The following is a 15,564-nucleotide window of genomic DNA, read 5'->3' as shown; positions in this document are numbered from 1 at the left end:
TTCTTAACTATGGACACGTTATAATTTAGAAGACTTTAAAAACATTAAAGCTAAATGTTGCTCCCTTGGAAAGTATACCCTTGAGAGATAAAACATAGTCATAATCCTCTTCTTCATTGTCACTTCACAATTTCTTGCGTTATTTGCCCCGTAAGCACTAGGGTTTCCTGGACTCTTATTGTCTGTCCTCTTCCCTCCTGGAATAGACCATCCATAACTACTGCTTCATCTTTCACATACTTGCTAAAGCTCTCAGACCTCAGTCTCTAATTCACCTCTTTTCGTCTTGATCTCTAGACCCATATCCAGCTGCGGACTAGGATGTTTTGACCTCATTATTTTGACTCTGTTTTTGGCCTTGCCACTTTGACCCAATAAGGTTTTACTGCTGTTTTTAAAAATACAAACATCTTGGCCATAAAGATTTAACCTAGATGAATTATGTTCCAGAGCAAATTTAGTTAACTCAGTTTAATTTCTTGATCAATTTCCTCTACTACACTGACAAACCGTTTTTATATATTTTCAATTGTTTCTTACTAAAATTATTTTCACCTAGATCAATGCTATTTATGTTTAAATTTTATTATAAAAAGTACAATTATTTTTGGACTATAGAATATTATACTGTATAGCTTTGACTTTGAGGCCATTTTTATCTACCAAAGCTAATGCTCGCAATTCAAATTTATAGATTAAATTTCCACAAGAAGCTTAAATCTTCAATCACATTTTACTTATTAACAAATTGTACCTCATGTTGGTGTTATGTGGATCATTTTGTTTAATTTTTCTTAGGCCAAATTTTGCAGTTTTCAATGTTTCCAACAGGAAGTGATTATTTAGAAACTGACAGTTTCAATCACTGTCAGTTCTATTTCATGCCATTTCTACAGCAATATCTCATGCATTTTTAAGAGTAATATTAGATTTAGTTCTTAGCTAATTTATATGAAAAAACTGTGAGCAATTCTCATCAAATATTCCAAAATTACTCTAATATGCCAGGGAACAAATGCTCACGAAGTCAAGTGCTTTACCAAAATCTCCTCATGTCCCAAACTCAATGTAAACCCAACTTTCCTTTTGTGTTCCCTGTCTTATGTCCTGGCATGACCTTCCCTCAGTCATCTTAACCAGAAACGTACATAGGTTAATCCACCTACTGTTCATTTATTTATTCATATTCATTTAAACCTTCCAAAAATATTTACTGAAAACCTTTTATGCAGAGTACTAAGTTCTGAATTCTTTCCTGTTTTATCACTCTCTGTACTGTCCACAAATATTTCATTGGATCTTTTTTATTTCTACCTCCTAAATATCTCTTAAAATCACACGTCACAAAATTCATAAAACAGTGCAAGGTGGAGGCTGGGAATAGAAAAAATAAAGTAAAATCCTCAGGGTTATAACTGAATGGTTCAATTTCTATAGAACTAATGTTTCTCAGCCACCATTCCTCCATTTGTGAAGTTATGTTATTGCATAAGTGTACTTTAGTGTGTGGGTGCTTCAATTGTTATTGCTTAAACGGCACATTTGCTTTACTTTGGATTCCTAAAGTGTTGGAATGAATATAAATGTGGTTATATATCTGAGTACAGAAACAGCATTCATTAGAACACTGTGATCCTTTTTTTCTGCCATGTTGCACAGTGAGAAGCCTAGATAAGTTTCTTAATATTGCCAAGCAGGTAATGTACAGATTCCTCCAACACACAGGGTAACAACTTAACATGCTTTTTGAACTGTTGATATTCAGCACATGTTTAATTATTACCACTCAAGTAATGATAACTATGATAAATGTATTCTGAGTTTTGCATTTGCCTTTGATCTTGTCCTAAAATCAGTATCCCATTTCCCCATCCTGTTAGCCACAAAATTCCAAACAAGAAGTTCAACTCCCTGAGCTCAGGGCTCACTTAAATTTTCACTAACTCTGTTTCTCAGTGTGAGACCCTATTTGCTATTTCATTTGTGCTATTTAGAACTCATTTTATTTTTCTCATGGGCCTTTGATAATGTTTTCCTCAATTTTCATTTGAAAGATTCACACCTCAAATAATTCCAAAATTTGACATTCTTGTTTAGTTCCAAACCTCATGGATATAAAATCACGTGAGTGGAATTAGGGGGAAAAAATCTGTTGAAGCCTATCAAAACGATTTTACTTTATTTCTTAAACTTCTGCTGCTGTATTTATGTGAGCCTGAGGCCTAATAATAAATACTTTTCACTTACAAATGAAATTAGTACTTGTGGAACTTTTGCCAAAGGCAAAAAACAAACAAACAAACAAAAAACCCAGCAAAACAAATAAACAAAATCTCTTCTGCCTTACCAAGCCAGTTCTTTCGAAATATACTTTTCATACATGAAGTTACAAATGAACAAATTAAATGTAATTTGAATAAAATTAAATGCATAACACTTCTCAACCATCTCCTTCTCCCAAGTTAACCTGACCCAGTGTCGGGATGAACAGAGTCATCCTAACTACTTTGGGTGCTCGGGGATCTTACAATAACTTCTTATTTTGTCTTAGTTTTGACATCTGATAGTAGCCTAAGATCTAAGTGGTTTTCCTTCTCCCAAAGTCAGAAGCTGGTTAGTTGTTTATTTAGGAAAAGAGTCCCTGTGCTGCCTGTCCCTTAGTGTTGAGAGTTCAGCTAAGCTATTCCATGGCACTGCTGCCTTAACATCCATTTGGTCAAGCAGGCTACAGTGACCTGAAGCTACACGGGCTCCTCATACAAGCGTGTGCCCTAGACAGTGGCCTGCAGAGTCACGAGTAAATGTAAGTTCCTGTTATAACTTCCCCAACAGCCCTTGTGAGCAACAATCTCCCCTGCCTCCCACTGCTTCTCCTTATGCACTTAGAAAAGACCCCCCACAAAGCTTACTGAAACCCTGCTCTTTTGATTTGAATAGTCTAATCTGGCTTTACCCCGGGAACCCCAAAGCACTCCTCCCAAAGGCCCTAATAATGGCATATGCCCCAAGCCCTGTCTCCCTCTCTCTGTGCTCACTTCGACTTGATCTCCCCTTGTGGCCCCTCAAGGCCAAGTACTTTCTGTAAAGACTTGTGAGTGATAAACTTCTTTCAGTTTCTCTTGTGGTCTGTTGTTGAACTGCAGCTCACTGGCCAGCATCCCATGCTCTACTTAACAAGTGTTAATTTGACAAATTCATAACACTAAGGTGATTTTTCCTTTCTGTCTCTGAACAGCAATGAGTCTAGGTATGTCATAGAAAAAGGGACAATTTATATTTTCCTTTAGCCAACAAAAATAAACTATACTTTATGATAAATAATCCTCAAAAGTAGTCTCTTTTTGAAGAAAATTTAAGTGTTTTGGAACAATAATGTTAAGTTATATACAAGATTGTTCAGAGGCAAATTTAAGAAGAAATCTGTATTAGTTTCCTAGCACTATGGTAAATAATTACAGCTTGGTGGCTTAGACAATAGAAATGTATTCTCTCACTGTTGTGGAGGTCAGAATTCCAATACCAAGGTGTTGGTGGGACCAGGCTCCTTCTGAAGGCCATAGGGAAGAAAATTCCCTTGCCTCTTCCAGCTTCTAGTGGATCTTGGCTGTGGCAGCAAAATTCCAATCTCTGCCTCCAGCTTTATGTGGTCTTATTCCCGGTGTCACTCTGTGTCCTCTCCTCTATAAGGACCCCAGTCATTGCATTTAGGGTTCACCCTAGGTCCAGGATGAGCTCATTTTGAGATCCATAACCAAGTACATCTGCAAAGACTATTTCCAAAGAAGGTCACATTCTGAGATTCCAGGTGGATGTGACTTTGGGGAGGGCACTTTTCAACGCACTACAGTATCATAAGCAGGAATTACCTGCCAACAGTCTCTGTAAAGATTTAGAATGTACTTGTGCTGGTTTTGAACTGTGTCTACAAATTCTTTGATATTATTCTCTTCAAGAGATGGAGAATAATTACCCTTCCCTTGTGTGCAAGCTGGACATAATGACTCGCTTCTAACAAACAGAAAAGAAGTGGAAGTGACCATGAGTGTCTTTGGGAATCAAGTCAAAGGTACAGTGACTTTGCCTTCATTCTCTCCCACACTGCTCACTCTGATGGAAGTGAGCTGATGGAAGTTAGCTTCCATGCTGTGAGGACACTTAAGAGTCTAATGGAGGGGCCTCCTACCAACATCCAGAGAGGAACTGATGTCTCGTACCCACAGCTATGTGATTAGTCATCTTGGACAGAGGTCTAGTCCTTTTCAAGTCTTCAGATGACTGCAGCCCTTGTCCACATCTTGACAGCAACCACATGAGACATCTAGAGCCAGAAGCACTGGCTAACATAGTCCCAAATTCATGACCCACAGAAACTGTGAGATAATCAATGTTTGTTGTTTTAAGCCATTAAGTTTTATAGTATTTGTTATGTAGCAATAGGAAATTAATACAACTATATTTATTTAAAAATTACTTAAATAATTAACAAGTTTTCCTTATTAATTTACAAAATAATTTTGTAAACACAATACTAATGTCAATAGAAAAACAAACATAGAAGGAGGAAAAATCACCCAGGATCTCATTACCTTAAGAAATTGTTTTTATTTCTCCATCTTCCTTTTTAATCCACCCATAACTCAGTTTTATAAACCTATAGTAGCTACAACTTGTTTTCCTACTTTTTCACTTTGCGTTATGCCTTAAGCATTTTTACCATGTTACTTTTATGGTCATGATAATTACCAATTTTAAATGAACGTACCGTACCATAGACTGCTTAATTATTTTACTGCTGTTGAATTATTGGATTGTTTCCAATATTTTGATAGTATGTGTTACCCGGAAAATCTTTTGCATAAAATTTTCTTCCATTTTTCTCACAGATAGATGTATACAATATACTGCTATCTTTTTCCAAAAAGGATTGTAAAGTCTAAACCTTTTACAGTTTTAATATACTTATGGTAAACAAAAGTACCCTAAGATTATGAACCAGTTTGAAGAAACTTAATTGTGGTCTGAAAGTTGCTTCTCAGATAATGTAATCTTCTTAGCTATCACATAACTCAGCATCAATAGACCTTAAGAAGTCATCACAGATATGCCTGTATTTTGTAAGTAATTTACCTGAATTCCTTTCAGAGATGAAGCACCCATATAAAGAAACACTCCATACAGCACTGGCATAGGGATAAACTGTAATAGAAAATTGGAAAAAAGGCACAAGTTATTTTCAGATGGAATGTGGTCATGTTATTTTTCACTTCCAAAGAAAAACCCAGAAAAATAAGTAAATATTTTAGATATAGGATCGGGCAGAGCCAGAAGACATGCTCTAGCACTTTTCAGCTGCATAACTTTAAACAAGTTACCTAAGCTCTCTGTGCCTTAGTTGAGCAATATCTAAATGGGATGATAATAATAGAGTTGTTATAAGTATTTAATAGGCCAAAACCAATAAAAAGATACATATGATACATAGTAAGCAAAAAAAAAATTAACTATTATTATTATGCTACTTTTGGGAAATTTGAATGTTGTTTCACAATGGTAAGCTATTTAGATTAAAGGTGCAGAATGGTGCTAACATTAACACGTTGTTCCCATATTACACATTTGTAAACATGTGGATTGTTCAGTTTTTCTCTTTTTATTGGAATAACTAAGCATCATTTTCTATAATTGTATATAACATGGAAATTAATTCTTGCAAATGTACTTGTGTAAATGATTAAATAATTAGAATTTTCAAATTACAGACAACGAAAATGAATTATAACTTAAAATACAATTGACACACCTTGAAATATCTGTCAAAGTTATATGAAAAAATAATTACTCTTTATTGCTCTTCAAAATTGATTCAATTATTTTAAATGTGAAAAAGAAAAATATAGACAATGATGATGTTCATGTAGTAGTTTAATGGAACATTTAAAATGCAAAGCTTCGTATGTGGCCGTGACCATGACATTGTTTATGTACCTTATACTAAGTAATGTTAATTGCAAATTTATCTGTCTGCTGAGAAGAAAATAGAAACTTTATTTTTTGACCTACAGTAAATTTAGCTCACAAGTCAGTCAGAAATAATGAGTGACTATTTCCCATAACTTGCTTACCAAAATTATAATTTACACATCAAATTTTACTTTGCCAGATAAAATTTTTTATGCATTTAATGATTCTAAAATATGATTTCCCTTGTTAGGAAGCTATATAAACATGTAAAAGAAATCATCACTTTCATCACATGCCATACAATATTTGCAAATTAATGGCTTAGATTCAAATGAAATTTCTTAAACAGTAATAAAATATACTCTGCCTTCTCTCAAATTCATAAAGGCAGATTTCATTACCTTCAGAATACTGGTCATAAAGACTGATGAACCCATAAGAATAAAAATCATAAGCCCAGTAACCCTTTGCTCCCGAATGCCGAGAAATTTGGGTTGTTCTCCTGGAGCTGAACATTCTGATTCCAGTTTTAGGCTGTTGACATGGGTGATGGAGAGGACAGTGGCAGCCACAAACCACGGCAGGCCCATGATGGAGCACACACCAAGCATGACAGCCACCATTAGCAGATCCAGATGGTAGCCACAACCTTTCTGTTGAAAGAAAGAAAAGAGGATTCTCATACTACCTAGATTTAGCAGAGACCAATGACACCACCACTATGGAACAGCAGAGAACAGAAGAGAGATGCTGTCTTGAATCTCATACAACTAACTGTAATATGCAAAGTAAATTAAAGATTAAAGGATAACAGTCTCAAAATATATAATCCACTTAAAGAAAAGTTGCAGATGTTCTTACTGTAATTATGACTATAGTGACTTCTACATACTTTAATAGGCTTAATGTATTTCTGGGTTAATGTCACATTAGTTTCCATTCTATTTCTATTGAATAGGTAAAGTCATTATCAAATACAGTCTCTTCACTTAGGTTCCTTAAATGGGCAGGTTAATTTGCAATTCATATATCTATTCACTCACCATTAATTCATACAGAAAGTTATTGAGCACCAATCATATACCAGGCATCAGGCTGAGAAAACAAAGGACTGTGCCAACAACAGAGCTGAGAATAGCCTGGTTGTGAACAGAAACCACTTCCTGACAAGACAAGAAGCCCTTCTTATCAGATCTCCTAAAGATGGACTATTTAAATGCTCAGTTTCCAATTGCCCTCCTTTGTCTCAATGGTTGACTTTTATTGGGAAAAATAATATCATAGAATCTAAGCTTCCTTATGTATACTCATTTTTTCCCAATACAGTTGTACTATCTTGTTCTCATCTATTTCAATTTCAGCACCAGAAAAATTTGGCCTCTCCTTAAAATGAAAGTTTTTGTGTTTTCTACCTCCTCTATGACCCTACTCCACTGTCACTGACCTCTAGGTGTTGGAAACTTCAGTGCTTTCTTGAACAAGGTAGGAAATGTAAATGAGAGAAAATGGGTGCAAGGGGCATGTGGAGATATGGGGAACTGGAGGCTGCTCTCTCGGGGAGGGTGATTAGGTAAGGGTTCTCTGAGAAGACAGATCAATCGAAGATGGGGAAGAGCAGCGTTACCCTCTCTCTCCATCTCCTGTAGGAAACTGACAGTGTAAAGCCTCAGAGGTAGCCAACGGCTTGGGCTACTTTATCTTCCAACTCTTAATGACCACTTCATGAGAGAGATCGTAATAAATGGTCAAGGGTTCAAGTCTGGAGACAGATGAGTTGGGATCAAATGCTGGCTCAACCAATTGGGCAGATCATTAACTCTCCTGTGCCTCTGTTTCCTTATCTGAAAATACGGTGGTGATAACAGGAGATATCTCGTTGGGTTGTTATAAGAACTAATAATCACAAATGATTTTGCAAATCATTTAGAATAATGTCTGGTATACAGTAAGCACCCAGTAAATGTTAGGGACTACTATATTCTAGCAGTTGAACAATAAATTTTTCTTTTGTACCCATTTGTTTCAAAGTGCCTCGATAAAAGTATGGAAACATTTCCTGAGGACAGGTAACATACAATTTCTCAGTACATCCCACTGTTTTTAGCACAATCATTGACACACAATAAGCAATCAATATGTTGCGGATTAACTATTTTAAAAGGAAATATGCTTATTAGAAATTTTTTAGACTAAAACAAGTATAATTTTTAAATAAAGATAGCTGTTAAATTTATTATTATGAACTTGAGCAGAAATGGCCAATTACTTTAGAGGAATACTTTTGGCTTTTTTAATAGGTGGTTTTACTAAATTGCAAGCAGTTTGTAGTTAATATGAAAGCGAACAGAGCCTGGAGTGTGAAACATACTGTTTGCTGCATATTTGTCAAGGTAGTGTTTTCTTTCTGCCATTTTATTTTGTTCTTTTATTAAGAAAAACACCCTTAAAATCAGTTGTACTTCCTTTCCTTTCTGCTTATCCCTTCCGAATAATAAAAGTGCAGGAGATGACAATGAGGAGAAAATGAGAGAGACCCACATAAGGACCTTTTCCTCCTGCATTTTCACCAGTTCAGGGGCACCCTTCCGTGGGTCAGCTTAGCTGTGGCCATGTTCCAGTTCAACAAAATGCCTAAACTCAGCTTCTCTTGTGAATATGACTCTAGAAACTTCTTCTGGCAAGTAACTCGGGAAACATTTTTGTTATTGAGGGCTAGAGAGCGGGAGGAGACACACCCTGGTGTCGGCATAACCAACAGGCATGAGAAGTTTCACCAGGTCCATAGCATAGTCCCCTGGCCCTTCTGCAGAACATTTTGGAAGACGTAGCTGCACAGGATAGAACTCAAATTTTGGTCCCATTAAAGGACAGTGTCTTAACCAGTTAGAGGACTGTTTTGTTCTCAGGACCCTGAAGTGAGACCAATACAGAACAGTGAAGGACCTGACTTCTCAAGCTCCTGCTGCTGAGGGAGTACAAGGTGCATGGTACACCCCGGGCTGTTTTGCAAAGTTGTGGTGCTGCTGGGAGAGAATGGAAGAGGTAGCCAAGAGACAGACATTAAAGGTCAGGGGACATGGAGCGTTCAGAGTCCGGCTGGTGTTAGCACACCCTGGACTTTCCCATGGTCCATGCTCACTATAGCTTAACAATCTGAGGAAGGCCTTCTTCATGACAGCAATTTCCTATAACCCTTGTTTTAGTGTTTTAAAAATATGATACAAATGTCAACAGTGGGATTCTAGATTGCAGGAGGCAGACAAAATAATGTTTTCAGAGAGAATCGTTTCCTTTTTAAATTTAGAAAGCTAGCTTTGTAAAGTCCAAGTATATAATAAAAACAAAAATAAAAGTTTCCCCAGATTATGTTGTACAACAATGGGAGCGTCTTAATTTAATGTGAACCAAAGGAAATCAAGCAGTTCTGGCACTTTCACTAATTAATCATCATCCTTCTTCTTGCCTTTCATTTAAAATGTCTTTAAAAACTTGGTCTTTGTAACCAAATTATTAGCTGATAGGCATGCCAGCCAAAGGGAAGTATCCCTTTGTCAGAGAGAGAACTCTGCACCTTCCAACATATTTCCATAGATTTTTTTTCTGAAATAAAGACAGAACCAGAGCTTTATTCTCACATTCATCCACGAATCACGGGAAATGGACATATGGGAGGAAAAGGGAGCATAGCAACAGGTGATGCTACAACAGACCCCACTAAAACCAACATGCAGCAAGACAAGAGGCCAGCCAAGAGGACCATCTGATACCCAGATGCCACTGCTGAAAAAATTCATTTCAAAGCTTGGCAGCAATTTCCTGCATCTGTCAAGTTAACCACATAAAAGACTATAGATTGACATGAAGAACCAGGCTGACAAAGAGGGCAAAAAAGAACATATCAAATGCCATAATCATCAAGAGAATGTGGTGCCAAATGAATGTTGCAAATGCATTCATTTACTCAAGTGATCTGGGATTGTATTGCTGTTTATTAAAAATGATGTCAAAAGAAGCCTGAACTGTCTACAGAAACATGTAGAAAAGCCCACAGTTGTATCTTAGCAGAAACTTTCTTTTCTGAAAGATAATCTTTCTCTCTTTCTACTTTTAGAGAACATACTTTTTCTAAAAAGTAGATATTTTTAATGCTTTTTCAGTGGATTCAGCTAACCTATCCCTATTCTATTTCTCTAAAGAATAAACAAACACACGAGAAATGCTAGAGGGAGTACAGATTTATAGTTCTATATTATATATGATAATTTGCATTCTCAACTCTTTACATTTGCAGCTTCTGAAGCCCTTGACTGATCCAAACGATCATGAGGTGCAGTGAGCTGCAGTTTTGTGATTTTGAACTTCATTCTGAGGGAGGAGTCGACCACTTAGCCAGTGAAATGGTCTAGCCTCTTCAGCTCAACACAGCTTTACTGTGGATACAGTAACACTCACAAAATGATAAAGACATTTTAATGGTATGAAAAAATCCTCTAAAAGAAAATCAGTAACTAGTTTTGGTAATGGAAGTGAAGAAAAAGTGAAAAGATATAAAATAGAACTTGGGGAGAGGTAAAGAATGAAATGATGAATTCCAAGGTAACTTGGATCTATGATGCAGACTTAGATACATGATGTGGAGTCTACCGGATGCCTGAGAACAGAAGCTAGAAATCATGGTTCATTAAACTATCTCAAGGAATGCTCCAACCAGGGCAAAAATGGGTTTTCAAAGTGAGAAGAGAAAATTGGTAAAAGCTGAAAGTGTGGTTAACTTGTGGCCTCGAGATATATTCAAGATACACGTGTCTTTCCGTGACAAATGTGGTTCAAGTCAAAGCCAGAGGCTGCAAACATTTCAGGGAAGCAACAGGCGGGGAGAGTGACTACAGAACAAACCGTTATTCTGAGTAAATAACATTCTGAGAAAGTCATTTTTTGCTGTTGTTAACAGGAAAATCAGTAGCAGCAGACCACACTATACTGAAGCTTAAAGAAGACAAGCGTTATAGGCCAAAAAAAAAAAAAAAATAAGACGTGTTCAGTGTAGATGAAATATGTCTTCACTAGAAGGAAATTGCTTTTCAAATTTCCATATCCAAGGAGGAGGATGGGGTGTTCAGACTTGTGGCCAGGAAAAGACTGACTCTCCTGCTTGTGGCAATATAGCTAAGTTTATGATTAAGTCAGATTTGCTCCATGTTTACTAAATCTAGGCTATTAAAAGGTAAAATAGGAAACTTTTGATGACATAGTCATTGATTAGTACAATAAAATAATGTAGAAATAATGTAATACAGTTTAATAATATAGCCTTATTTATTTCAGTGATAAAATACTAAATGCTTTATTTCTACATTTAATTCTATAAATGAAAGTACTTGAAAGGACCACTTAAATAATGTTTTATTATATTTTAACTACTGTACATGATACGTAAAGGGAACAATATAGTAATATATTTGTTGATTTGGAGCTTTGGAAAGGCTGTGAATGTCAAGGGCTTACCATGGCCTCATGAAGAACCAGGAGCAAGGGCTATGTGATTTACAAGGTTGAGAGACCTGGAAAGAGCAAGGATACAGGACAGCCAAAAAAGGTAATAGCACCTTCAGCAATTATTTCCTTACTTCCACATTTTGTTTATTTATTTATTATTTTTTTAATTTATTTTTTATTTCTTATACAGCCTCTAAAGGTCACTTTTCATTTATGGTTATTACAAAATATTGGCTATATTCTCCATGTTGTACAATACTCCTTGAGCCTATCTTACACCCAACAGCTTGTTTTAATGTGATTCCATTTATATTTTGGAAAAATACTGCCTGTAGCCTTTACAAAGAATTAGTTTCTCAATGAAATCAGTGGGATTTTGTCTTGATTATAAAAAATAAAACAAAAAACAAAACTTCCTTTGAAAGAAAAGCAATGATTATATAACTTTCTTTCCAAAACGGGAGACTTTTACTTCATTTTAAAACATGTGTCATATAATACAATGGAATATAGATACCACCATTAAAAATGATAATGCAGGTTTATATTATTGACATGGGATGATTACCATGATAATGCTCTCATATAAAAAAAAACAAGCAACATATATAGTATGGAAATATGTATTTGGGTATACAATAAAAAAAGAAGTGAGAAAAATAGAGATATTTTCAGTTTTAAAAAATAAACTGGTGTCTAGGAAAATGTTTTCCTCGTTCTTAGAGAGTAGCCGACTAACATTATTAAACATAAAATTCTTAACACTGGTTTTATAGATCTATTTAATCATGTATTTTTAATAAGTAAGTTGTAGTGGTATTTGCTTTTGCAGAAGGCTGATATTTTAAAAGCAAATAATATTTTTAAATGGTTGATATTAAATAAGTAGGCTCTTAATCTTAGAAATCTGAATTCCTTGTTTTGAGAGTTGTAAATGATTCAAAGTTTCCAATATTGAATGGTGTAGTTCAGCGGTATTTTGCAGCCAGCTCATACAGGCTTATAAGAGCCAATTGTTTAATTTTCAAATTTTTTCCTGCCAATTGATGTCACATTGGTAGCTTGAAATGGGCCACGATGGGAGTATTCACACCATGAAAATCAGCAAACATTATAAATCAGGGTCTCTTTTTATACACAGAGGATTGGGTGTTAAACATATACCAGCATGCCACTGGTCCAATTCCTAAGCCTTCATGAGATTTTTTTAAGAATATATCTTTAATAATTAAAATTTTCTTTTGACAAAAACAAGAAGTGAATTGAATAAACTCCTTTTAAAAAAGGTTTTAAAAAGGTTTTGAGCACTCTTAAGTTACTTTCTATGAAGAGGATGAAGAATGCTCTTTATTACAAGATAGACACAAGTTCTTCCGAGGATAATACACAAAACTCCTTTTCAGTAACATTTATTACAAATAATTGTGTCTTCTTATACTTATTACTATTTTCCATCTAATAGTTCAATCAGAGATTTTTTAATCTTTCTAACAAATATACTTAGAAATCCTATAAAATCTGATTTCTGTTGCTCTGACACTGAAACTTTTCCTCGAGTTTAATGAGTATGTGAAGATAGCTGGCAACTCTCTTATGATACCAGGACAAACAAGAATGTGCATGTTCTGTTTTTATAAAGTTTGATTCAGATTATTTTTAACCATTCAATGATTTTGTTGATTTTATGTAACATATTCCTATGAGTGACAGCACTCACATTACACATCTTAGACAAATTACATACCAGGGAACAACTTTGGTTATTCACAGTTACAAAATGGCAGGGTCAGAATATAATAAATAAGGTACATTAGTACTTATTTGCTTTGTAAAAAAAAAAGTCCTTGAAATCTGCAATAAAACTCAACAAAGATACCACTTACAAACTATAACATTTATGGCTGGGTTTTGTGGTCATAGATATTATAGAAAGAGGACTAACTAAAGAAAATGAGAAATATTTGAAGATGTAATTTGTTCCAACAATGAATGTTATCTGATAGCTATACTGAGGGTTAAATAGAGAAACAGAAAAATCCCAGAGGTAAGACAAATTGGTAGACCTACGCTTCACCAGAATAAACTGGTATTTTATTAAAATATGTTAAACATGGTAAAGAAAGCTAGGACTTTGGCAATGTTTTTTAATTTCAAGCCCTGGAGGTAAGGTTTCAGAGTTTAGAGCTGAGCCTAATGTTACAAATAAATTAATAATTAATAATTAGTTTTAAGCTCATTGTATGACAAAGTACCATGAATATAGTAAATAAAAATTATGAATCTGAAAACATTTTAATATTTCATTGTGCAAATGCCTATAGGATACAGGCAAAGTATAATGAATATCAACTGATACCACTTAAATCACAATAATTTACATTAAAGTGGATGTTAAAATGTACCTTTAGCTTATGCTCTTTTCTGTTGATAATGACAGCTGTAATCTGTTGGTCCATAAAAATGAGAATAGTACAAAGCAAAGCTGGAATAATAGCAGCTATCACTGTCCACCATGGATTTGGACCTAAAGGTGTAACAAACCAGCCACGATCATCTCTTGTGGGCTGTGAAAATTAAAGAATTTATAGTTATTAACAGGATTACTGAATAGCCAATCAAATTAAGACTTATAGATGCTACCAGGAAAACCTTAATTATAAACTGATATGCCAAGTGAGTTATATTTAATAATGATAATGATATTCACAAAGCATTTCTAAGGTACCAGGCACCATTCTAAGTGCTTTAAATATTTTAACTCATTTTTTTCTTTACAATACTCTAAAGAAGATACAGTAAGGAAACTAAGGCTTAGAGAGGTTCAGTAAATTTCCCAAAGTCCCAAAGCCAGAAAGTGGTGGAGACGGGATTTGAACTCTGAGGGACTGGCTCAAAAGGGATACCTATACTAAACAGAACAATATTAATATTTACCATTTAACATTTATGATGGGTAAATTTATTTACATTTACAAATATCACATTGACAACTGTGTATAACGTTTATCTTAGATGTGTCCAAGCCACTATGTGAAAACAGCAAAAAGGCACTTGGTCACGTCATGAGCTCAAGGAAGGGCTCTAAACATGGCTGGTGCCTAAGATGAGTCCCAAAGGAATTCATTTTGACAATTCTTTGAGGAAGTCCCCAGCTCTGTTTGATATGTGAGAAAACTGAGGCTCAGCGTGGTTAAGTAACTGGCCCAAGGTCACATTCTTAGTCAGTAACATGGTCAGAACTCTATTCCAGACCTAATTTTATGTTTTCCGAGCCCTATCCATTGTGCAATTGTACATCAAGATAATGCATTTTCCTCAGTTTCAAATGCTTCCTTATCTTTTAGGAAGATAGATATTCCAACTGGAATAATTGACAGGAAATTTTTTTCATGCAGTATCTATTTCTCTGATTTCTATTCTTTAAAAATATTGGACCACAGTTTTAGTCATGCTTGTGGGTATTCTATTTACTGCTCCATAAATCTATATTCTTTATATTTTCATGAAAATCCCAAGTGCTAGTGTTATAGCCATCATCTGAATAAAGATTAGACCTATGGAGATGGAGAGATAGTAAATGCTATGGTAACTTCACCTTGAAAACACTTGGTACTTGTAGTTTTGGAGACGGGATCCCAATGGCATAGTCAATTAAAACCATACACAGAATGGTAAGAAAGACAGCAAAGTCACTCACTATGGATCGAACCTAAAAATAATGAAAACACTTGTCATTTGAAGGAACTATAAATAGTGAGGAATACTCAAGAACATAATCTAGAATCACATTTTATAAACACTTTATAACATAATATCACAGTATTATATTTTATGCATACTACAGTATTATCATTAGCTCTGTCAGAACCTTAGTATATATTTATGCATCTCTGTCATTAAGATGAATACACACTCAACCTTTCCAGAATGAGGCATTGTGGAATAGCTACAACGGTGATTGTGCTGTTTTCAGTATTTATTTAAAATCTAAGTTTACTATGGGAATCTTGCATGATACCACCACACCAGCAGTGCTGATAAAAATTTGTTTATTATGAACTCAAGTGTGTGAATCATCATCATAACACAGAATAAGGTTGCATGGCT

General features: G+C 35.0%; 1 protein-coding gene across 2 annotated transcripts in view; it reads right to left on the bottom strand.

The window, feature by feature from the left end:
- Positions 1-15,564, bottom strand: part of SLC4A10 (solute carrier family 4 member 10) — a 250,673-nt gene that overhangs the window by 20,203 nt on the left and 214,906 nt on the right. For both annotated transcript variants that reach the window (XM_074363779.1, XM_074363780.1), the window contains 4 exons: positions 15,053-15,166; positions 13,860-14,021; positions 6,363-6,614; positions 5,128-5,196 (listed from right to left, as the gene is read on the bottom strand). In XM_074363779.1, coding sequence (XP_074219880.1) covers positions 5,128-5,196; positions 6,363-6,614; positions 13,860-14,021; positions 15,053-15,166 — 597 coding nt within the window. The remainder of the gene's footprint in view (positions 1-5,127; positions 5,197-6,362; positions 6,615-13,859; positions 14,022-15,052; positions 15,167-15,564) is intronic.

Source organism: Camelus bactrianus, chromosome 5 (genome assembly GCF_048773025.1).
Source record: "Camelus bactrianus isolate YW-2024 breed Bactrian camel chromosome 5, ASM4877302v1, whole genome shotgun sequence".
NCBI classification, from domain to species: domain Eukaryota; kingdom Metazoa; phylum Chordata; class Mammalia; order Artiodactyla; family Camelidae; genus Camelus; species Camelus bactrianus.
This window is presented reverse-complemented; position numbering and strand designations above follow the sequence as displayed.